Below are 24,688 nucleotides of genomic sequence, written 5' to 3' on the forward strand. Positions count from 1 at the left end.
GCTAACCTTGACAAGCTAGGTAAACACATGGGCTGCAGGCTCACAAAAACAGCTTAAAATTAGGTGATTTGTTACAGTTCCATTGAAATTATTTAACAGGACTAGTCCAAGATCCGTAATGTAATTTTCATACAGTGGTACCGTTTTTCCAGTTGACTGTTTTAAGCGAAAGTCTGTTTCAACCTTTTGATAGAAGAAATGTATGACCAACGTTAGCGCTTCCCTCCGCTGCTTGGATTAAATATCGTTTCGTGGTCTTCACGTGGGTATAGCCTGGTGTCCTGCGATGAGGTTGCCATTTATTTTTGTCACCGGAGCCTGCAGAAGTGCTCTCAGACTCCAACAAAGACAGTTTCTATCCCCATTCCCAGCTCTACGGAAACCTCAGAGCATCTTCGCTTTGAGATTCATGAGCACCCAGCTGTGCAAAGACGACAGGAGTTTCTATATAACCACCCCGATCTTCTATGTCAACGCTTCTCCGCATTTAGGTCATCTGTATTCAGCTGTGATAGCTGACTGCTTACACAGGTATAAAGCACTTCAGGGATTCAACTCAAAGTTTGCAACAGGTAAATCTTCACTTTGCCAGCGGTTGTATGTGATATGTACGATCTGGGAGTTCAGCTTTTTGTAACCATCAGTGTTTTTATTGTATGTATCCGTAAAAATGAGATTGCACTTTTGCAAAAATAATAATTGCTTTGATAAAACAATTCTGTAATCCACTAATAGCTTCAGTTCAGAGTTTCTTAATTGCAAAATTTAGGGATTTTGTGAGACAAATCAAGACAAATAATTACTTAATCTTGAGGAGACTTTTTTCCTATTTTTATTTTTGTCATTTCATAGACTGAAAAAATAACCATACATTGTACAATTCTGCATCTCAGGCACTGATGAACATGGCTTGAAAATCCAACAAGCTGCCGAAGCTGCAGGAAAAGATCCTCTGACCTTCTGCACTGAAGTGTCTGAGCGATTCAAACATCTCTTCAGCAGCTGCAGCATATCATACACAGACTACATCAGAACCACTCAGCAGAGGCACCGTCAGGCCGTGGAGCATTTCTGGTCGGAGCTCCAGAGTAAAGGGCTCATCTACAAAGGGAGTTATGAGGGCTGGTACTCCACACAAGATGAAAGTTTCCTCATGCCGTCGCAGGTCGGTGATTCTCTGGACTCATCGGGGAAGGAGATCAAAGTGTCGCTGGAGAGTGGACACAAGGTAATTCCGGTCATACCTGATTGAGTGCAAACTTTAAAGCATCACTCTAGCTCTTTTGCACCTAAAGATGACTTGAATACTGAAAAGGAATACTGTTCAGCTTGTGAAAACAGCTGTATCTTCTGCTGCTCTGGAGGAGCTTAGAGAAATTATGAACACTTGAGTTTGTCAGTCTTAAGATTAGCAACATGAAATTGCAAAGATATGTTTGTTTCATGTTCAGGGAGGGCCTCACAGAAGGGTATTATTTAGTTGCAGTAAGAGGAATGTTAGACCCAATATTTTTGGGTTAAAAAATTAGGATATCCAAGATCCTTTGATCTTGACCAGTCCCCCTAATTTATAGAAGTGGTATACTAAATCCTTAGAGTATTTTGGAAGATACAAATTATTTTCTTGTCAAGAGTTCAATAGTGAGGTCAACCTCTTCCTCTAAAACGCGTTGTATCTTGTGGCTTAAATCTACACCAGCACTGCAGTATGAAAACAGGTTGTGCTTTTACAAGCTGAGATACAGCACACAGCAGACTCTAGAGCAGTTAGTAATTTTGGACAGCTGTTTTCTAATTTCTAATCTTTAACTTTTCACTCCACCAACAAAGCTTCACTAACAGATCCTCTCTCCGCTATTTTGCAGGTGGAGTGGATGAAAGAGGAAAACTACATGTTTCGTCTGTCTGTGTTTCGGACTCAGCTGCTTGACTGGCTTAGAGGGAATCCTCGGGCTGTGCAGCCTGAGCGTTTCCACCAGGCTGTTCTCCAGTGGTTGCAGGAAGACCTTCCTGACCTCTCAGTGTCCCGTCAGAGAAGTCGTCTTCAGTGGGGTATCTCAGTTCCGGGAGATGCTGAACAAACCATCTATGTGTGGCTAGATGCCCTCGTGAACTATCTCACAGTAGCTGGCTACCCAGATAAACATGACCAATGGTGGCATGTGGCCCACCATGTTATAGGAAAGGACATCTTAAAATTTCATGCCATCTACTGGCCGGCTTTTCTTCTAGGAGCCGGACTGCCGCTGCCTCAGGTGATACATGTGCACTCCCACTGGACAGTAGAAGGAAAAAAGATGTCTAAAAGTTTAGGTAATGTGGTAGATCCTCTTGAACGCTCACAGATGTTCACAACCGATGGTATGAGGTATTTTCTCCTGCGTCAGGGTGTCCCAGACTCAGACTGTGATTACACAGACGATAAAGTTATGAAGCTGCTCAACGCAGAGCTCGCTGACACTCTGGGTGGTCTGCTGAACCGCTGCACAGCTCCAGCTCTCAACCCAACTCAGGTCTATCCCTCCTTCTGCCCTCAGTCCTTCCCCACAGAACAGGGAGGCAGAGCTGTGGTTGAAGACTACCACATGTTGGATGCTGTGAAAGTTCTACCAGCTGTGGTAGAGATGCACTTTGAGAACCTGAATGTATACAAAGCTCTGGAGGCCATCAGTGCCTGCGTGAGGCAGACCAATGGGTTTGTTCAGCGCCACACACCTTGGAAGCTGGATAGGAGGGACAGCAAAGACCAGCGCTGGCTAGACACAGTCATCCACGTCTCACTTGAATGTCTGAGGATTTATGGCACACTCCTCCAGCCGATAGTGCCAGAGATTTCTGACCGGCTGCTGTCCAGACTCGGGGTGCGACCAAGCGAGAGGAGCTGGGCCGCTCTCAACTTCCTGCCGAGATATGCTGGAATGGACTGTCCCTTTGAAGGGAGAGCACTAGGATCTGACTCTGGAGTGCTGTTTAGTCGCTTGGAAAGTCAAAAAGGAGATAAACAAAAACCTAAGAAAACAAAAAAGTCAGCAAATTTGAAATAAAAAGTGTCACATAATCTCTTCAGAACTCTTAGGTGTACGGACTAGAGCTGAAAGACAGAATAAAAAGTCATAATGATAACTTTTGACAGATGTGGCAATATTATTCATGAATTTAGTGCAAGGGGTAGTTTTTTCATTTTTTCCTAACAAACATATTAAATGACACGATTTTTGCTGCAGTCTGGGCTGAAATAGTAACTGTTCTCTTCCATATGGAGCATAAGATTTTTGAACATGGGGCATCTCTGTTACACCACAATGCTTCATTTATCAGGGTATCTTACGACACATTTTTTCATTGTTCAAGAAATTTTAGCCAACGCCTTTTGGATATTGCACTTGGCCATACCGAGATAAGTATTTCTGTAAACTAAGGCAGAAAACATTACACACATTTAAATGGAATGCTGTCATATTTGGTGCCTATTACTCACATACTTGAACTACAGTGGCATGCCAAACAGTCTGCTGTGAAAACTATTTAATCCAAGTACAGCTTAGTGAGACATCAACGTAAGTACAAGTCAAACTAGAACAAATGAGAACACCTGTGTGGGTATACAGGGCCTTAAAATGTTGCTGTTAGTCTTTTGTGAACTTTGCATTGAAATTATTGAAGGGCTGTTCCCCACATACTCGCATTACATAAATGCCCCCTGCAGAGTCTGAAGCACCACTGATTTGCAGGTATAACGTAATGTAAAATTAAACACTACGTGAGTATTAATGGGCTGAATTTTAAAGCATCATTTCAGAGACACTTGTTATTTTCACATACCAGTAATTTTCCTACACTGAGGATGCACACTTCAGCGTTACACCTGTTCCAAACACCAGTAGGTTTTTTTCACTTTCTGACATGTCGTAGAGGAATCACAGGTGTGAACAGATTAAGTGATGAATTCCATTTAGCTGCTGGTTGTTGGCGATTGGCTCTTTCGCATATTACAAGGACCCTTGAACATTAGCAACACCTGGGCTTTTTCTGAGTCAAAATGTCTGCTGTTAAGTGTCAGACATTATTTTTACTCAGTAACACTGCCCTGTAAAAGTTGTCCCAACCTGTGTTAATATAAACTCATCGACTGCTATCCATCATAGTGGGATTTCCATACAGTCATAGCCAACATTGTAATATAAATTCTTCCTACTGATGCATTTGTTCCCCAGAACTGAAGAAAAAAAAAAAAAAAAAAAAAACAGTGAAAGGTCAAAGCTTTCACTGACAGGTTAGAGGCAGCCGACACAAAGTACAAGACATAAAAACTGACATGATTTTTAATGAGAAATACACGAAACTGAAAAAATTGTACAAATTGAAATAAAATAAAAAAATTGCATTATTCTTATAATTTGTGGTATTTTTTTGTTGTTTTTGTTGTTTTTGTACATAGACTTTTCCATCATTAACCATTATGTGTTTTACTTCAGATCAGGATCCCTCCTTTGATAATCCATAATTACACAACCGAAGTCAAAATATTTTCAGATCGTTGCCTCAGTGGTCAAGCTGGGATTTGGTTCGTCTGTTTGGTGGTCCTTTGTGCCTTGAACAGTCTTCCCTCCTAACCGCCTTCTGGGACTGGACACATTCATTTGCCAATCTACAGAGCTGGGCCTCTCCACAAAATGAGGACCTATTCTCTGCATTCTGCTGTCAACAAGCACGATCAGTAATATGAATTGGTGCCCTGTCCAGGTTGTGTATCTGGGGAGAAAAAAAAAAAAAAAAAGGGGGGGGGGGGGGGGTTAATTATAAACTTGTAACCCAAAAACAATGACAACAGAAACATACATTGTAAATTTGGGGGGAGGGAAGCCACTAAAACATGTTTCTGACTTACTTGAAAGTTGTTGTTGCAGCTGTCTGACCAGAGCTGCAGTCTGTTGCTGCTGCTGAGTCTGCTGCATTCCCTGTCGTGGGAACTAAAAACACAGTATTTACAGCGGTTTTTAATGGTTTCTATGTAATGGATGTTTTGCATGTACACTCTAATCAACACTCTCACACAAACATTTCAAACACAATCACAATCCAAAAGGTTTAAAACATTTTTAAAGCAAGTAATCAACTACAGTGATAACCTTTGTCTAGATTTTTTGAGTAGTAATGTTTGTTTCAATCACATTAAAGCCTTTAAGTGATGCCTTTCAGAAGCACCAATGTCAAGAACGTGAGAGGTGGCCAACAAAAAGCATTTTAGTTAAAAGCTGTTGTTGGAAATATCCACATCTGATGACAAAGATACATTTTCTGAAAATGACTAATGACTTACGTCATTTGCTTCTATTAAAACGGTAAACATTGAGAAAATGACTGAACTCTTGGAATCCTCAAGCGCACCAAAAAGGAGTTTCCAAAATTATCACAAAATGACCAATAGAGTGAAGAAAGGAATCTGTGTTAGCTTCTTTCTTTTTTTTTTTTTTAACCCCCATTTTTCAGATAATCCTGTGGGTGTTTAAATCAGTCATTTAGCTGAAAGAGAAGTACATTTTTCTCATTGTCCCTTCAGTTTATCTCACGTATGGTTTACACTGGACAGCCACATAGTGTCACATATAGAAATCTATTGCTTCTACAAACACTTGCTAGCATGAATCAATAAACACAGGTCTCATTATACATATATCCTGTAAATCACTGGACTACTGGTTTGGTCTCACCTGGTTCGGACCTACCATGGGTTGCTGTGGCGGCAGCGGCTGCATGCTCAGGCCCTGGTTCTGTGCCTGCCCCGGTGGAGGCACCGCCGACACCTGCTGCTGTTGCTGCTGTGGAACTTGCTGTTGAGGAGGAACTTGCTGGGGTTGGACCTGTTGCTGCTGCTGCTGCTGCTGTTGTTGTTGAACTTGTTGGGCCTGCTGCTGTTGCAGAAAACAAAAAAGTGATAACAGAAGGTTACACGTCTTATAACATTTTAATTTCAAAAAGGCACTGAAAGAGCTGAAAGAAGGCCTGAACTTCTCAGTCTGAGTCTTTATGACCTCCTGTGCAGACTGAGGGCTGCTGCTGATGGAAACTGTCGGATTTAACAGCTGATTTTTAACCCAGTGTTGCTGTCTGCTGTGGTTAGTGTTTATTTCAGGTGAGGCACAGTTCATCTCAAACAAGCCTGTTTTTTGAGCCGATTATGCTTTTGCTGGCCAAATATCGAAACATTAAGTTTTGCATTAGCTCACCCAATTCATTCTTGCAGCCTTCACACTGTGATTTATAAAGCACTAACAATGGCAGTAAAGATGGCTGCTCTAAGTGGCTGAAGCAGGGGCAGTTTGTACGATCTGCATCTCTTTCCATTCACTTCTAGCGGCAGCTTTGAGGTTGTCATATGCTGATGTTTAGCCCTGAAGACTTCTGCTTAAAAGGAAACACAAAACAACCTGAATTTCCAGTACGTTATCATGTTTAGCAGCCTGACTTGTGTGAGTACAAACATTGATTTGCCAGAATTACCTTTTTCGTGCCTTAAAGAAAATTCCAGTTATTAAAAACGAAACAAAAAAAAAATCACTTAAAGTTACTTAATGTCAATAAATAAATTCAAAGAAATCATAGCTAGAAACTTGATGAATTAATGATCAGTGACATACTCTGAGTGCTTGTTGTCTGAGGTACTGCTGCTGTTGCTGTGCTGCTTGTTGCTGCTGCTGTTGTTGTTGTTGTTCTGCCAACATCTGATTGGGCCTCAAACCTGGATGAACACCCTGACCTCCCATGTGACCGTGACCATGCATTATGGGATTCTGTTGAATGGGCTGGTGGGCAAACCTGAGGTTTAGAGGACAAGAAGAAAAAAAATAAAAATGAAAATCAGCGCAGGTATTAATGTAACTACCATAAAATCAAAGAGAAAAGCTTGCAATGCAAAAGCAACCGCTTTTGCTTCAATACAGTACTGACCTCTGCGTGTTCTGCATATTGTGTGCGTATCCTGGAGCATGCTGGTGAACGTAACCACTCGGCTTCTGCTGCATTTGCCTCAGAGGATCCACCACAGCCGGGTTGGCTCCAGGATGAGTGCCCTGGAAGTTTTGGTTCCCATAGGAGGAAGGACCTATACCACCACCTTGGGACGGATGCTGCTGCATGCCCATGTGTGATCCGTATGTGGTATAGCCCTGAGATATGTTCTGAACAAACAATTACAATAAAAGAAGACAGAGAAGGAGACCATTATTGATTTATTGATAATGTTTGTGTCTATTGATGTAGTGAACAAGACCAGGAAGCTGTCTAGGTGTAAATGCTGAAAGTTACGGGTCTTTTTGTGAGGATGGCAAACATTTAGAAAATTATCTGATAATACTGCCATCCTGTTTAAAACAGCTGTGTGTTTATAAATACATGTGTAAGACTGCATATTTCCTAAGAATAGATAGGTCCGGTGACAAATCAACTTCTTCATTAAATAAAAGACAAACTTACCTGAGACGCCTGCATTGAAGTGTATGGTTGGTTGGGTGTTATTTGTCTAATCTGTTGCCCCATGATGCTCTGATTCTGAGAACAGAAGGAAAAGTCAGCAAATAGCAAAATTGCAATGTCTTCTGCCAGCAGTAAGAGAGGACTCATCGTAATGAATTTAAGCAGACTCTGAACCTAAACAGCAATCAATCAACAATCCTGATACTGCTCTAGATTATAAGATACAAATTTCCTCAACTGAACTTGACTAGAAGATGTTGCTTGATCTGTCAGGGTGGACTGACTCACCAGTCTGACCTGTAGTTGGTGTCGCAGTATCTGGCCCTGTGGCATGCTTGGCTGGGGTTTATATCCCATTTGGTACTGCTTGTCCAGTCCCATCATACCAGGCATGCTCCCCTGCATTCCAGGCATCATGCCTTGATAGCTGGGCCGAGGGTTCATCATTTTGTTCATCTGTGGGGTGCGGTTAGGTCTGTATGGAGGTTCTAAACCTGGACCTCCTGACAAAAAAACAAAACATAAACTAAAATTTCAGACGATATTTAAGAAGGGAAGTTCTTGAAGATTACTGGATCAATGTGTGCAATAATGATGAGCAATGACGTCTCCTGTGAACTGACCTGGAGGTAGAGGCTGGTTCTGTGTATACATGCTTATGTTCGGTTGGCCGTAGGGTAGTCTGTTATATGGGTGGTTTGGCATCAGCTCTGGTGGCATATTAGGCCCATAGTTCACGCCGCCTGGTGTACGGTTCCCATAGTCCTATAGAGAAAAAATCAATTACTTTTCAAATGTGGAAAACAATTTGAAATCAAAGTATAAAATATACCAGACAGTACGAACATATCATTCTAAAAGCATAAAGTGTAGAGACAGCTGACCTCTGTTTTTGCAGGAGTTTTCTTTTTCTTGTTGGATTTTTTCTTGTTTGAGTCAGCGGGCACAGTGGGCACATTCTTTTCTGGCTTCACTGCCTCCATCATCTTCTTCTCTGGTTCCTGGGAGACTGGTGTCAGGGGCTCCTCCTCTTCAGGGGGCAGCGGGAGAGGCTCCAGGTAATAGCTACGGGGTTTGGGCTTCAGGTGGGTGTGATAAAGCAGAAAACGCTGCTGCTCCTCAAATTTGGTGACCTTGCGGTCCACACGCACTGTGCCAAACCAGCCCCAGGAAAGAGGGGCTGAGTGTTTCAGACCCTCAAAGACATCCCACGGAGAAATCTTCTGTTTGGTTGATACTTGGAGACCCTGATGGACCAGCAGGACTTTTGTTAATGAAAGGAACATTTCAGCAGTTTTTACCGTTTAAGTTTGTCAAATCTGGACTCAGGCGAACAGTTACATTCTGCTTTTTCTGTGACTTATTCATTTGTCTTTACAAGGCACTTTTTTCTTCCTCTAAACCTCTCGGGTTACATAGTGTGACACAATGTAACCTATGTCCATCCATCCATCCATCCATCCATCTTCTTCCGCTTAACCTACGTCCATTTTACAATAATAATTTTCTAGATACAACATGAGCAATATGACAAACATCATACAAATAAGATATTTCACTTTGAAAAATAACGTATTGGTTCGACTGGAAGGTATAGAATAAATCAAAATGAAACTACACATTTAACTTTGCATCTAGCAGTTAAGGAATGTGGCAAAGCGTTTACCTCTTTCTCAAAGCCAGCGATCTTGTTGCCCTTAGTGTCTATCAGCGAGCCCTGAGGTTCACAGGTTATGACATCGCGGGTTTGCTTGGGCAGCGGCAGAAGCTGGCGAACCTTTTCCAAACTTTCTGACTGCCGATCTCCAAGCTCTTTCTGTGGAAATAAAACAGAGAGCAACGATTTAGAAAATGGTATTCAGAAGTGTTGTTTTTGTTGCTTTCACATACAAAATAATCAACTAATCAAAACTTATGTAGCTAAAATTAACCTTGACCTTTTCTTTGCAGGTCTTTTCCACTGTGGGCGACAGTACAGTTGCTTCACCTTTATCACCCTGACTTTTGTGGTTGGTCACATTTTTGGCTTGAAACAAGTTTTTTTTATTCTATCAAATGTACTTCCATGTTGTTATTGATGATGCTGTAACCCTGCATCTGCTGTATTGTTTTAGAAGAAACCTTCATCAACTTTACTTCAAAGAAATGGTCAACAAATAAAGACTGTAGATTTAACAGTACTCAAATAAATACAGGAAATATAGGACGTCTCAATCATAGTTGAGAAAGGAGTGCTGTTCTCACCCTGAGCTTCTTGACCAGGTTCATGTAGGCTCTCTTATTCTCCTCCATGCTGCCCTGAGAGATGCTGGACATGTCAGCAGCCAGTGTGCCATTAATTAGCACACTCAGCATGTCCAACACTGTTGTGAAGAGCTCACTGTTGGAGAAAAGCAAACATAAGAGCAAGGCAGATCAGGTGACTGATCATTGAACAATCCATTTGGGATTGTGTTTAATAAGAATTACGGCAGTTAGAGGAATAATTTGTGAATTGCACTTTGGAATACTCACTTATTGGACTGCATGTCCACTGTGCCACTGCTGATGATGTCGAGGAGTAGTACTGCCCACTCAGTGGTCTGCTGGGTGCTGCGCTGCACCGTGTCAAACATGCCTCCAACCTTATTAGGAAAGGAAAAAAATACTGCTCATGACATGTTTACCCAAACTGAACTGGAGGCTGGATTTTAAATAGTGTAGTAATAATGTGAAGCATTTCATTGTTATTTATATATTGTATTTTTTGTTAAACATTATAATACAAAGTACTACAGGTTCTTTGTGATAAAAGCTAAAGCTAACAGTCAACATGCACAGCTTCGACCCACAAATCAATATTCGCTCAAGTTGCTGTACTATGAAGCTGGTTATGGTTTTCAAGAGGCGCTCACGAGATTCAGTCGTAGTTTCAGAGCCTCATGCATCATTTGCTTTGCTTTGCAGTCATCCTGGTACTGGTCTTCTCTCCAGTTGGTAACGATCTGCTGCACTTGGCTGTAGAGGGAGGTGAGAAGGCCTTCCCTCTGTTCATCCTGCCCCTTCAAGCAGGTCAGTACCAAAGACAGGAATGGCTGCTGGCTCAGCAGAGACATACTGCAGAAGGAAAACATTTTTTTCTTAATATGAAAGAAATCATGTTCAGATAGTGGGAAGACTGAGCGTTTGTGAAAGTGTCACAAAGGGCATTTAGAAATACCAGAACAAACAAAACTAATTTGGTTCTGGTTTCAAAGAAATGGGAGTTACCTTTTCTGTTTCTGCCTGTCCCTCTCTTTACGTGAGGAAGAGCCAAGGTGTTGCCCTTTCTCTAGCTCTTCTCCAGCTGCCTTCAGCACATGGCCCTGAACTGAGGTGGGCAGCTTGGCTATCAACGGAGCCACCAGCCAAACACCTGATCGTTCTGAAGAGCTGAAAATCAGAGCAAGAAGGACAAATGCTGAAGTCTAACAGTATCACTGAATTCAAACCTGCAAAAGTTAGGATTTAACACCATCACCTTGACTGCAGAGTTTACGAGAAAAATTTAAACAGACACTTACCTTAAAATAGGTTTCATCTTGCTTGTGGTGCTGTTATTATTGGATGCAGAGCCCCCTTGGACCGTTGCTCCATTCCCTGAGGGGTTACTGGAGTTCATCTCAGCTGATTTCTGAAACACCTCTATAGTGGCTTTAGCTATGTTCTCCAGAAGAGAGTAGAGCTCCTATAGACAAACAAACAAGAAATAATTGGATATGTTTAGCACAATTACAAAAAGTACACACTTGTATTTAGATTTTTTTATTTTAATTCTTCAACAACACAAACCGATGACACTTACATTGGGTGTGCTCTGTTTGATCATCAGTTGCAGCTCCAGAGACGACTGTCTCATCGTCCATTGGTCCATATTCTACATCAATGACAGGATCATGGTTATTTTTTCCTTGTGGTTGATATTCTAAAACTGTCAAAGTCAGCTATGTACATTCCTGACAACAACAGTACATGTCCTTAATCCCTCATTTATCCAAGAGAGGGCAGCAAAACACCACAGTACCAGCTCATGACACACAACTCAGCAGCAGATTACATGGACTAAATAAGATAGTCAAAGTTAAAATCCTAAAACTGTTTCATGTATTGTCATACCCTAAAATACTCCAAAACAAATTATTCAGACAGAAATGAAATACAGTGCAAGTTTGTATTTTTTCTCTACCTGTAGAATGCGTTTGATACGCTGCCTCTGAGGGTTGTCACCGTCATCACTGTCCAGCTGGCGGTGAGGATAGCAAATGAGCTGCAGTAGCCGTTGGGCCTGAATGTTTACCAGCACTGGATCCTGCAGGGCACTGCTGTCCTCAGACAGAGACTTCAGGCAGCGTTCGCCAACCCATTCCTGCAAGGCACAACAGGGGGGTGGGGGGGTGGAGTAGTGGAAGCATTGTCAACAACTTTAGTGATCCTCAAGTTCAAGTATCAAGATAAACTCAGTCATCCAAAACAAGCTTGACTAAAGCTGGGCGACTGGTGACGAAAACAAGGTAATGGGTCATTTGTCAGGAATAGAACTGCACATGACACAGCCATGCTGACAAGAAAATGTGTTTGAAGTCTCATGAGGCCTCAGAGCATGTCTGAAATGTCAGGCATCTTGGGCCTCCATATCTATGTGGCCTAAGTGACACATGGTATGAAAAACGATCTCATTCATGCACCTTTGGCTCACTCCATTTACAAGAAGCTCAGACAAGCAAACATAGGAGGTTCACTGCTTCTATGTGAGCACTAACAAAACACTACTTTCAGAAAGAAAATACAATGCCACTGACAATACTGAACACGAAAAGGAAAAATGTATGCACAGGCCCTCGCAGTAGAAAGCCACTTTCATTGATTAGTTATCTCAGCACTTTCATTTTCACCTTTTCCATTTCACACAGTGTGAACTGTGATTGCCAGTTTCACTGCTTTCACAAAATATTCAACTAATATCCTCACCTGCTGACAGATCGTCTTCAGAACATACTTTGCATATACATCCAAGCTGGCTGTTTCTATGGAGACATTGCGTCCCTCAGATATGTCGTCGAGGCCAGCAGGATGAGACAGTCCTGAACCTCTTAGCTCTGCGTCGCCTGCAAGAAACACAGAGGAACCAGTAAATCCAACCAGTGAAGATTCAATGAAATCAGTGACATTATTAAACAGTGATATCATAATCTGCTTCAATCAAAGCAGCTGAGACTAAACCTATCTTGAGCACAATCATGTTTGAAATCACTTTTATTTTTTTTTAGATGACACATTGTGAGCTTGACCTCAATGATATAAAAATACTGATTCATACCGAGCATAAACACAGCTTTGAGGACTGCAAATACTGCTCCAACAACTATGCTGTTCTGAGAAGCAGCAAGAAGGTGGCGATCACAAGACGACCGGATACCAACTGAGGATCTGTCTGCAAAGGCACGACATCAATAAGAGACAAAAAGTCACACATTTGAACATCAGGTAGAAACAAAACTCTGTTGAAACAATGGTAAGAAGATTTCTGGTTGTGTTCGCTACCTGACTTCATACCATGTTGGGGGACAGGGTTGCGTTGTGGCGTCTTAAAAAGGTGCAACAGAACTCTGCAGGTAAGTCTGGCTCCTGGCTCCGAGTCTTGCTCACTGCAGGCTGAAGTTAAGATCAGACACGTATGCATCGATTAGCATGGATTTTCTTCACATTTCATTGGAGAGGGTCACATTTTTTTGGATGGGCTACACTATCCACTACATCAAAGTCACATCTAAATATAAACCTTGTCCTAGATAGACTTCTCATCAGGCAGGATAAAGTGGAATTTTTATAGAGCTGTTGCTGTGAAAGAGGAAGTGAGAACAAAGCGTTTACCACAAGTGAGAAAGCTGTTGGTATTTGGCGTATGGAGTAGCGTTACAAAACGAGCCAAACCCGACCAAACAGCATGGCTGAATGGGGCTTTGTCTCCACACTGGGGAAAAAAAGATTAGCAGTGGGGAGAGAAAAGCACTTCTCTGGCGAAGGCACAAATTGCACCGAGGCTTCATGGATCCGGATCAAATACGTCGCTTTTACTCTCCTCTCTGATAGAAGTAATGCATTATACAGCTGCATATTCCTTCCTATGCGCAAAGCTGCAATGTGCTTCTCACTTATAGAATGCGTAATGCCTGTGACATTATGCTATAGATGCTGGGTGATATGAAGAACGCAAGTAGAGCTGCATCACAGAGAGGACAAACAGGCCTAATTTAAACAACATTTTAAAGGTGTGACTCCAACCTGTTGGGATTGGGAAAGATAGGCTGTAAGAAAATTAATGATAATTTTATTATAAAAGAAAATGTATCCATATATAGTAAGTTGTAGCACGAGAAAACACACGTTATGACTGAGATTGTGAAAAAAGTTGCTCCAGAAAAGTCTGAATAAAGGCTTGATGTATTTAGCTAAAAGGTACTGTTGAAGGTGAAAATGAACAACTGATAGATAAAAGTTAAAATCAGGCAAAGTAATAGATAAATAGTTTCAATATACAGCTTAAAACAACAGCTAAGCAAATAAGATATCTAAAAGTAATGGCTAAATATTTAAAATAGTTTGCGGAAAGAATTATGATAATGGTAAAAGTGGTAAAAGTGATAAAAGTCGAGGATACCTGGTTGGAAAAACTACAACTAACAAATAAGTGAATGAAACATTCAGCTTCTGCCAATCCAAGAGGAAGAAATTTGAATGGCAACTACAGCAAAGTGACCAAGGATTAGTTGTTCTGCGTTTTTCTTTTTTTTTTTACATGGTTTATATGAGCACTAACTGAAAGAATGTACAGATTTGGCATTAAATTACTTCTTTGTGGCAGTATGCCTCAGATTAAATCACCCTTACCTGCATTGAGGAGGGAGGGAATGGCCACACAGCGAACCAAGTCCTCTAGGAGCAAGCACTGTCTAGCAATGAGAATGGCTACGAAGGTTGCGAGGGAATCGTGGAAGGACAAATCACTAACCTGAAGGAAAAGAGTGCAGAGATCAACTTTAAAATGCTTTGTGAGAAGAAAAGCCACTTTCATTTAGAGAACAACCAAACGGCTTAGAAACAAACTGAAATGTAGGTAAGAGTAGAATTGTGTTTGAGAAGAATAAGTGAGAATTGGTCATTTACCAGAACAGCGACCACATAAAGGGGGGAGAAGAATCCGCAACTTACATCTACATTACACAGCAAATCATTGAAGCCACAGTTGCCATTGTTAGAAGAGCAGCAGAGAGCCTTGAGGATGCCGAGCCACTCAGCACTCAGGGAGCGACAATATGCCGTCAGCTCTGCACACAGGATCCCAATATCGTTCACCCTGCAAGCACATTACATGGCATTAAACAGCAGTCGAACAAAGACAACTGAAATATGGGAGTCTGAGCCATACAGTAATACAGCTTAACCACAGCAAGAACAACACACCTCTCAGGGTCTCGGTGGTCCACACACACATCCATGAGCACGTTACAGACAAAGCTGTAGCGGTTGGCTGGGCTGTCATTGAGGATTTTGCCCACCATGGAGTGGTTGAAGTTGTTGGCTGAGGGGTTTGCAATGGCCTCCATCATGAACACAGGATCCCAAAGCATGTTGGAGTCCGACGGGTCGATGTTGCAGTAGATGGAGTTTTTCACTTTAGAGCAGAACTCACTGTGATAGAACACAGACAATTAGGGGTTCTGTCAGCACGGAAAGCAAACAACTATCAGCCGAATAAGGTAAAGCACAGGAGACAAAACAACACATTTGGGGACAGCTGATTTACTGCACTTAAATGCTACGTTCTCCTGTTTGACAAAAATGATTCACAAACAAAGAAAAAGAAAATAGACATCTATACTAGAAGAACGGGGTCAAAAAAGGCTCTGTAGCAGGGCTAAATACACCTTTTTTTTTTTTGAGACAATCAAAAACATTCACTTTACAATAGCTGATTTAATCCTACCTAAAGATTTCCCCAAACTTGTTCTTGAGATGACTGCAGGAGGTGTAGAGGTCATACAAATAGGCCAAGATGCAGCGCTCAGCAGAGGAACAGTCTGCTGGGTTCACACCTGACTTCACCACAATGCGTAACCTGTGAACACATACACAAACAAAGTCTTGCTTAGCGGGACACCTTTACTTCAAATAAAGACTGAAAACAACAACAACAGCCACAACAACTCAACAAAGTCCACCTATCAGCACCTTTAAAGATCACTTTTTAACACGCTGTATTGTAAAAAATAACAACGTTCCGTTTTATGGGAGGCCATGTGCGTCGTCTTGCACCCTCCATAACTACCAATTCTTGTTTTCACGCAAGAATAAAGAGAAATATACTGTGGTAATAACCATGCTTTAGAGGTACGATTAAAAGGCTTTTGTTAGGTATTTCAGGGTGACAGCATCTAAGAATTAAGTGCAGTGTCAGCATTCCTGTGATATAAAAATCCCAATTAAAGTCAGAAGAATTAGTTTCTGAAAAAGTGCGAACGACCAACAATTCTTTAACTTGCTATTACAAGCCAAAACATCCTTTTTACTACTTTAATTATAAATTTAACTGAAGCCTTAACCCTGTAAATATCCCCCTAGGGATGAGATCAAATCTCTATTTCAGTTAATTTAATTGCAATGACTACAAAACCCACATTTGGGCCACCAATTAATATCAAAGCAACTCTTAAAAAAAAAAAAAAAAAAGTGGTACACAACTGAGCTTTTGAGGCATCCTGCCGACAAACATTGTAAATGACATACCCATCGAAAACTTGTGCTGTCTGCTCAGGATTGAGAATGAGGCAGGAGTGGTACCTCCTCAGCACAGCTACAATACAGAGACACAGGCTGGTGGTGTAGCTGCCCACCAGGCTGGACGACTTCAGCAGCAGCTCGGCTTCCACCAGACTCAACTCATTCAGGAGCTGCAAAACACAAACAGTCTACAGATATTTACAAACAATGCTTAATAAAAAAAGAGATTTGTCTGGATGCTGAACGTGATGACGCTAGCGACGAAGATGTCAGTACCTGAATAGCAAAGTCTATGAGGCCACTGATGTTGAGCGAGTACTCCATGAGGTCAAAGATGAACTGAATGTGCTGGACGAGCGGCAGGTGATAAGACATCCCTAAGGCAAAGCTGGTGATCTGTTCCAGCACATTTCTGGACACCTACACAACAACAAAATATCAGATATGAACTTAGGGCAAAAACAACCAATATAAGCTTGAATCTTTTAAACATTGTAAAACAGTCATAAAACTGTTCTCTACAAACATAAACAAGGGATTAAACACAATTTGTATTGTTTGGTGATTTTTAAGTGTATTTGGAATACAAATACAATCATGCAAAACAGGCACAGTTGGTTTAGTTATCAACAAATGAACTAAACTAATAAATGCTTAAAGTTTCTTGCAAAGAGTATGATGAATATAAAAGACAACTGATACATTAAATATGAAGCTATGGCCCAAGGGTGATTAACTTGGCTTAGCATAAAGACCAGAAGATGGGGGAAACAGCCAGCCTGGCTCTTTCTGAAAGTTTAAAAAACGGCTTTATATTCAACAGACACGACTGTGGTATCAATCTTCTTACCGAACTCAATATAAAAGAAAATTTCAAAAGCGTGTTTCTCAAAATGTCACAGTATTCCTGTAATACAAATATGGGTCGCAGTGGTGTGGAAAGTTATCCTTGTATGTGAAAGTGAAAATCCCTGAATGTTATGGAACAGATTTTGACCTCTTGAGACTCTAAAGAATCTGTATTCTTCCCATGCAGACTTGACTCTGGGATTGACATTAACTATACTTGAATCCAAATGAAGTTTTCAAATGCAAAAGTGTTATGAGCTACTACTGAGTGTACTGCAAGCCAGATAGTTTGCATCTGTTACAATCTGTACAATCTAAAATTTTAATATATTATGATCTGCTGGATTTTTAGGCTACAGCCACTTGAGTGCATTATCCATTCAAATTGTATTCCGACATCTCACCAGAGACATCACATTACACTTAAATTACATTTACATTCAAATGAGTCATTCAAGGGCTCATTTGTTTTGGGTGTTGGCAGTATTCCCATTAATAAACCCTTGCTTGGTCACCAAACAACTATGGTACGTGACCTAAATAAAAACATGAAAGATTTAGGCTTCCTGGTCTAACCTGGGAGGTGACCTGGTGCTGGTCAAAGTGGGAGAGGTGCTGGAATTTGGAGAAGATATCTTCTGCAGTGGGAAAGGCCTCCGGCTTACTCCGCTTTCTCTTTTGTCCCTCCTCCCCTCCTGCATATGTTGGAAAGAAAGGAGGAAAACAATAAGAGGGGAAGCAGCAACTCACAACTGGTCAATGGTATTCTTTCCAGCCTGCTGAAAAGGCCGGCCATGAAATCTAGTTAAGCCAGTGGTCTGTTATCTTATTTCCAGCGTCCTTTGATTTGAAGCTTCACTGCAAAAGACACAGCCACAAAGACACTTTAAAGAAAAGAAAAAGTAGCAGCTTTCTTTAAAGAAAAACACAGTGATGAGCTGAAGGTCATCACGAGCTTGCAGAAATGTGCCACAAAACAATCCAGCCTGCGCAATTATAACCCTGAAAACATTAAATCACCTTAATAAGGTCACATGTATCTGAGATAAAGTGGCTGTGAACAGATGAAAGCTATTAGCATAGAAATTGGTTGGAAAGAAGATTGAGTGATGCAACCCCCCTGGGGTTTGATAGAGCAAGAAAAAAGCTTGTTCTCTTAAGAAGGGCAGAAGAAAGGGGATACAAATGTAAAGTATTCAAAGAGGAGAGTTATTTGGAGGATAACAGCTGGGATGGCCACAGTGGGAGAGTGAACAATCAGTCAACATGTGAGCAATGTTTTACAAACATCCAAACATGATAAACCTTCTGCTTCCCACACTGAGGCCGGGCAAGACATTATTTCCTATGATAAACATGGATTATTCTGCAAAAAGATGCAGTAAAAGCAGAGTAAATGAATTGAGGAACACATATGAAAATTTAAAGCAATTTCAAAGACTCGATTTTCATTCCTCAAGATGAAAAGTAGGCAAAGTAATACTGAAGCATAATCTGAAATGACTTCCAGACAAACTGCATGCCCACAGCTAAGGGAATGTAAAACATAAGTGAATGGGAAATGTGAGGCATCAGTCAAAAGATGATAAAATTGAGTTAACACTGTTACCTGTTTCTGCTGTGCTTTTGCGGTTGAGCACCTTCAAGATGTCTTTGGTAATTTTCTTGATGGTGTGTCGCGCCTCATCTCTCAGTTTGCCCACACCGTAGAGAACCACTAAACGCTGGTTGCATTCATGACTGGCACTTTCCTCCTAAAAGACACGGACAAAAGATACTCATAAAATGGATGCACTCGATAACCTGAGCAGCATGGAAAGAAACAATATGAGCCAAATGAAACAGATGGTGTATGACAATGTTTGAGGAGTAATTTTACTACATTTACTTCACATTTTCCCTTATTGTCTTAGAACAGAGAGCAAAATCTACCAGGTTTAAACAGTAAGAGAAACCAAATATAATTGAACTATAATAAACACCACCAGGAAACACAACACTATTAGGAAAACTAAATTGCAATTGTTTCACAGGCGTGTGCATTAATTGCCCTGATCCATCTAAGCTAATGTGGCTTTATTACATAAAAAATGCTGTGACTTAAATGTATATTTTCTATTTTAATATTTCAGATTACTTCTAGTCTGACAAAGAAAATGGATGTGAATGTGGATTTCAGAAGGCTACAAAAGCTAAAAATAGAGAATCCTCCAGTGACTGAGATTTTTCTGATATACACCATACCGGCCCCTTTATTCTTCATTACACCACTACATTCAGTCATACTGTATATTTCATATGCCAGGAACAAAACCATGCATAACCCTATGAGCCCTGGGATATTTGCAGGGTAATTTCAGTACCTTTACTTATAAGCTCTTATATTTATCATTTAAGGGCTAACCATACATGTTGTATGTTGTATTTTTGTTATCCAGATCTTTAGCCATTATATCGAGGAAAGAAAATGTTATCATCATGAACAAGTTATATTTTTACATGTATCTACCCATAAAATGGTAGCAGTAAAAATATGTTTGTATAACTATGCAGGGTAGATGATCTGTGAAAACCATGATGGTGAAATGCTGGAAGATTTAGAGATTTGGGAAAATGTGTGCTTCATGCCAAACCAAACCAACAGTCATTATTCTATTTACTGAGGTGTTCACATAAAGAAGCTACTTGCAAAGGTGGCAAATCACGCAAATTAAAACGCTATTAAATATGTTAATATCTGTGTGATAATTCCAATGCATAGACAAGAACATATCGAGGCATTACCTACATAATGACGAGTTCATGAGTGATTGGAACAAGAGTAAGAGGTGCAGCAATGGATCCACAGCTTTGCTGCACAGACGCAACTATAATTGCTGCAGTTTATTTGATATGTGCTATACCTTGCTGCTACAACGACTTAAAGAGCAATTCAACCGAGAAGAAGGGATCTGAATTAGGACTCAGAGTGCCTCTGTCAGGCTCTAAAAGTTAACTTCCAGCTGAAAAAAGAAAATATGGTGAATGCCACTGAAGCCTCTACAGCCCAGAAGTGTATTTTCTGGGTTTTCTTTTATAAAGCCAGACTGAGAGCTCTTACCTGAGGAATGGGGAAGTGAGTGGCATACTGAATGTGGCGGGGCTGCTCATACAGTTGAGGGAAGGCAGGGTCCATGCCCTTGTCCTTACAGCTGGCCTTGCTGTCCTGCTCTGCAGCAGGCTTCTCGGGAGAGGGGCTGCCCTTGGACTCACAGTGCATCGGAGGGGAGAACATCTGCAAGGCAAAAGAGCCCGAAATTACTACAGGCAAGAATATGAACGCCAAAATGTTCTGGTATATGCTGCAGAAGAAATACACAAGAACTTCACCAAACATTATTTATGTATGAAAAAAATCAAACTTCACTGTGTTCACCTCGTCAAAATTAGCACTGGAGTTGTGATCAATTTCCATCGACTCTGACAGACCAGTATCCTGTTGAACAAACAACAACCTCAAGTTACCCTTATACACCATCTTGTTACTTTGTTACACATGAAGCACCAACAACAGATGTCTCCAACATGCCTCCATCTTGACACTGCTGCCTGCGTCCTGCTCTTTGCGCTCTGACTCATCGGACGGCTCGTCGCTGGGGGAACGTGGGCGCGGCAGGTGGGAGTCAGAAGCCAGGTCACCACGTGAGATGAGCGTGCACATGTAGATGTTGTGGGAAAAGACGTCGTGACGGATGAGCTCACAGAAGAGAAGGACCAGGTTGGAGAACTCCACTCGTTCACTTTCATTCCCAGGCTCCGCTATTAGGCAGAAAAGAGGATTTGAATAATTTAATAGCAGGTTTCCCTTGACAAATCATGGTGAATAAATATGCAGCGAGTAATGAAATAAAAGGCAAAGACAAAAGGACATAAAGTTCTTTCAATATGAGACTGAGATCAAGTTTGACACATTTTAGAATCACAGATGAAGGAAATGAAGAAAAAAATAGGACTCACTGAGTGTGGGTGCCTGAGTATCAAGGAACTGCAGCAGCACATCCTGAAAGACTGGTAGTGTGGCAGCCGAGAGGGAGCCCGATGACACAGAGCCCTTCTCATCCACCACCTCCGACTCACCACACCTCTGCAAACACACACACCAGACAGACAACACACAGTAAACGGTCTTTGAGTGCTAAATGTAGAAAACCTATTTAAAAACCTTCCTAATTAGCATGTTAATTTTGGGTCTACAGCGAGTCTACATCTATCGCAAAAGATGATAAAAATATGAGTTACGCAGCAGGAACATTTTAACCCTCTGGACCTCAAAGTCCACTAGGAGGGTAAAGCATCTTTTTTAAAAATACATCAACACACTCTGAGCCAGACATGGTAAGAACAGAAAATATCAGCTGATTTTCCTTGAACTTACGTGTGACATTTGGTTTCGTCAAGAAAATGAACAGTCTAAGGTAAAGTTGTGACATTTCACTTTATTCTACAGGTCTTATTTTAAATTTGCAAAAAATACACCATGTGCACTCAACAGTTTCTGTAAAAAGCAAAGATTCTGCGTTCAACGGTGCAACAGTGAAGCCATTCGTAGCTCAGCTGCACCCAACAAAAAAACTTGGCTGAACTGCAGGCTATGCTTACACATAGCAGACAGAAGACAAGTATGGAAACAATATCAATGTAGGTACTAAAATATTTTGTATGTAGAGCTACTTTTTGTCTCCATAACACTTGTGGGCACTCGGAAAAAATGTTGTACATGTTGATTCGAGGCTTATTTAAGTTTTTGGAAAATCAAAATAACTAATTAATTTTACTTTTATTTCTCTATCTCCTTTTGTTTTTTTCCTTACAATTTATGGTATTATAAATATATTACAAGACATTGTCATTGGACTGTTTCCACAGAGGTACAGCACTTTATATTCCAGTAAAAAAAAATGAACCCAAAGTTAGAAAAAAATAAATAAAAAATGCCCAGAAAACTGCTTGTGCTTTGGAAGGTAAAATATTAGTGTTTGAAGGGTATAATGAGTCTGTGAGACCATTCCAGTAGCAAAAACTGCCACATAGGGCAAAGAGAAAATAAACTGACCCTTATGCTCATGCATTTTAATATAAAAGAGCATTAGAGGGTTTGTAAAATGAAACACAAGGAAGAATATGAGGCTCATATTTTCAGACATAAAAACATTATTATGACTTAGGTCAGTGGTGAGCAAAACTCATGGGGTCCTAAGATAAATCTAAGGGATCAAAAAGATGAATAAAGGGCAAAAAAGAAAAACAAATATTTCCATAGCGTTTTATAAAATATACCTTTTTCCTAATAAAATATTAAAAACTTTCCTCCCTTTGGGCGTCTCCAAAATTGTTTAAAATGAAACAACTAGGCCAGGAAAAACTCCTTCAAGTAGATATTACTGTATCTGAAAGAGCCACAAGTCAAAAAGGTTGGGTACCACTGAGGAGATGTAATGAGGTTGAATCCTGCTCAGATTAAACATGGGGCAGTTTTCAGCTGGGGGTGCTGAGTCTCTTACCTCTGCTTCTATTTCAGCCTGTCTCTTTTCCAGCAGCTTGGCCACCACCATGGCCCTGTGTCTGCCTGAACGCTTACAGCACACGGCCCATTCACAGAGCAAGGTTACCACTGCATCATCGTCAGGGGACATCTGGACAGAAACATGCGTTATGAGACAATGTCGCTAAAAATAGATTCACTTTATTTTATAATCTGATGATCAGTAATCACACAGAACCAGCTCAGCACAGACGCTAGCATCAAAATACTTCTAAATGCTGTTTTCAGCGGAAGTAAAAACCACACAGTTACCTGCATAACATTGCATTTTAGTATCTTACTGAAAGGTTTTAGTCGATTCGTGCTTTGTGCAAAATAAAAATAATCGGGACTTAGTTCTTACCTCGTGGCCATCTTTACTCTGGCCTGAACCAAATATTCTGTTGTACAGCGAATCCAGTGAGTTGTTAAAGTCGGACTTCTCAAAGCTGTGGTTGTCCAGAACCTCCAGGGTGTGGAGAACCCTCCCGATGGTGAACCCTGGCAACAGATTACAGATTACATAATTTCAAACTGTTCTCCCAAGCGGTGAACAGGTGTCTGCAGAGATACAAGAACAGTTCTCTCACCCGCTGTGGTCTCCTGGCACTTATCAAATGACCACCTGAACTCCACCGCCTGGCCTCGCTCCTTCACTTGCTCCTCAATTTCTCGCAACTTTGCACGAACCTGCCATGAAGGAAAAATTTACAGACAGAAATAAATAAATAAATCATACAGCCATCTAGCAAATAGAAATGCATCAAATCCAATGGGACAACCAACCAAGTCTTCGGTTAATGTGAGAACTAATTAACAGATCAGAAGTACAGAAGAGTGGTTACATAAATCATTATCTCCTCAGCTGTGTGTTTATTACAAAAACCTCTCCTGCCACCTTGTATATCTAAACAAGAATTTCAATTTGCACTGGCAAGGTTTTTTGGCACTTCAGGGATCGTCTTAATTTTTCTCTCATCTTCTCTTATTTTTCTTGTGTTATCTGCCTCTACGTACCCGTATTTGTTTTGTTCAGTTTCTTGTTCTTCATTGATTTACTGTAACGTTCTGTCTTGTGTTTCGGTGATTTAATACATTGGACAAGTTAACTAGCAAACAACTACAGGGACGACATACACCGTTACAAGTTGGAAATAAACAAACACAATATCAGTACTGATAGAAGTACCTGCTGCGTAAAGGCAGTGTTGCCTCCTGGCATTGGCAAATTGGAAGGGGCGATGGGCAGGAGGTCCAGAGGTGAACCAGTCTTGTTCCTGCTGTCTGTCAGAGAGTAATGCCACACCAGAGCACTGGGACAGCACAACACTATGCTCTGATGTGACGGTAGCAAGACACAAACAGAAGGGGAATGAAAATGAAATCTAGGATTAAGTCATTTCTTACATTTTTAGAAATGTGTAAGCTCTGGAAGCTGTGAGAAAAATGTCTCACATATACCCTGTGTCAGTTATATATCAGTGAAACTGAGCATAAAATACCTGCAACATGCAGCTGAGGCCGAACACCAGAGGCCTGTGCTGCGGGCAGATGTAGAAATCTGTAAAAGGTGTCTGCGGCTGGTTTCCTCCTGCTGGCTGGGAGGTCGGGGTGGACGGCAGGGCGTTGCCTTGCTGTGTCAAGATGCCATGGGCTGGATGTCCTCCTGTGCCAGGGCCCAGGCTCCCGTCACTTAGCAACAAGTTGAGGCGCCGTGTGCAGAAGTAAGCCAGTCTTCGTGACAAGTAAGCAGACTGTACAAATTCCCCTGAGTACTGTGGCGCAGAGGAGAGATTCACAGCATTACCCACAGCACTCAGTGTCCATTAACATCAGTCAACTTTGGAAATAGAAGCAAAATGAGTGCCTGTGGGCCCCGGTGGGCACCGCCAGCAAAGGTCAGCGCCGCCACATGAAGATACAAAACATGATAAACTGTTGACAGCTGTAGAAGCCTGTCATAACACAGAGCAGCTTGTGTGTGTAACTACGTGCAGCTGCATGAATGCT

General features: G+C 41.2%; 2 protein-coding genes across 10 annotated transcripts in view; one reads left to right on the forward strand and one right to left on the reverse strand.

Moving 5' to 3' along the window:
* mars2 (methionyl-tRNA synthetase 2, mitochondrial) lies at window positions 1-4,468 on the forward strand. The gene is made up of 3 exons (XM_008294961.1): window positions 1-572; window positions 894-1,228; window positions 1,866-4,468. The coding sequence occupies exons 1-3, from the start codon at window positions 287-289 to the stop codon at window positions 3,042-3,044; spliced, it is 1,800 nt and encodes a 599-aa protein (XP_008293183.1). The 5' UTR covers window positions 1-286; the 3' UTR covers window positions 3,045-4,468.
* Window positions 3,511-24,688, reverse strand: part of med12 (mediator complex subunit 12) — a 26,701-nt gene continuing 5,523 nt past the window's right edge. Inside the window, exons 7-43 of one of the 9 annotated variants that reach the window (XM_008294947.1) lie at window positions 24,181-24,453; window positions 23,868-24,014; window positions 23,269-23,368; window positions 23,043-23,179; window positions 22,659-22,790; window positions 21,115-21,241; window positions 20,687-20,916; window positions 20,534-20,593; window positions 20,219-20,392; window positions 18,728-18,872; window positions 17,695-17,813; window positions 16,546-16,689; window positions 16,276-16,439; window positions 15,476-15,607; window positions 14,953-15,180; window positions 14,701-14,845; window positions 14,380-14,500; window positions 13,033-13,143; window positions 12,809-12,922; window positions 12,460-12,596; window positions 11,678-11,857; window positions 11,297-11,368; window positions 11,016-11,179; window positions 10,723-10,884; window positions 10,368-10,569; window positions 9,988-10,097; window positions 9,718-9,853; window positions 9,140-9,289; window positions 8,358-8,720; window positions 8,097-8,238; window positions 7,771-7,976; window positions 7,474-7,548; window positions 6,949-7,178; window positions 6,639-6,816; window positions 5,712-5,912; window positions 4,889-4,970; window positions 3,511-4,752 (exon numbers count right to left, since the gene is read on the reverse strand). In XM_008294947.1, coding sequence (XP_008293169.1) covers window positions 4,715-4,752; window positions 4,889-4,970; window positions 5,712-5,912; window positions 6,639-6,816; window positions 6,949-7,178; window positions 7,474-7,548; window positions 7,771-7,976; window positions 8,097-8,238; window positions 8,358-8,720; window positions 9,140-9,289; window positions 9,718-9,853; window positions 9,988-10,097; window positions 10,368-10,569; window positions 10,723-10,884; window positions 11,016-11,179; window positions 11,297-11,368; window positions 11,678-11,857; window positions 12,460-12,596; window positions 12,809-12,922; window positions 13,033-13,143; window positions 14,380-14,500; window positions 14,701-14,845; window positions 14,953-15,180; window positions 15,476-15,607; window positions 16,276-16,439; window positions 16,546-16,689; window positions 17,695-17,813; window positions 18,728-18,872; window positions 20,219-20,392; window positions 20,534-20,593; window positions 20,687-20,916; window positions 21,115-21,241; window positions 22,659-22,790; window positions 23,043-23,179; window positions 23,269-23,368; window positions 23,868-24,014; window positions 24,181-24,453 — 5,631 coding nt within the window. In that variant the 3' untranslated portion in view covers window positions 3,511-4,714. Of the gene's footprint in view, window positions 4,753-4,888; window positions 4,971-5,711; window positions 5,913-6,638; window positions 6,817-6,948; window positions 7,179-7,473; window positions 7,549-7,761; window positions 7,977-8,096; window positions 8,239-8,357; window positions 8,721-9,139; window positions 9,290-9,717; window positions 9,854-9,987; window positions 10,098-10,367; window positions 10,570-10,722; window positions 10,885-11,015; window positions 11,180-11,296; window positions 11,369-11,677; window positions 11,858-12,459; window positions 12,597-12,808; window positions 12,923-13,032; window positions 13,144-14,379; window positions 14,501-14,700; window positions 14,846-14,952; window positions 15,181-15,475; window positions 15,608-16,275; window positions 16,458-16,545; window positions 16,690-17,694; window positions 17,814-18,727; window positions 18,873-20,218; window positions 20,393-20,533; window positions 20,594-20,686; window positions 20,917-21,114; window positions 21,242-22,658; window positions 22,791-23,042; window positions 23,180-23,268; window positions 23,369-23,867; window positions 24,015-24,180; window positions 24,454-24,688 lie in introns of all 9 variants that reach the window. The other 8 variants (XM_008294939.1, XM_008294930.1, XM_008294916.1 and 5 more) reach the window with 8 other exon arrangements.

Source organism: Stegastes partitus, unplaced genomic scaffold (genome assembly GCF_000690725.1).
Source record: "Stegastes partitus isolate 25-593 unplaced genomic scaffold, Stegastes_partitus-1.0.2 Scaffold22, whole genome shotgun sequence".
NCBI lineage: Eukaryota > Metazoa > Chordata > Actinopteri > Pomacentridae > Stegastes > Stegastes partitus.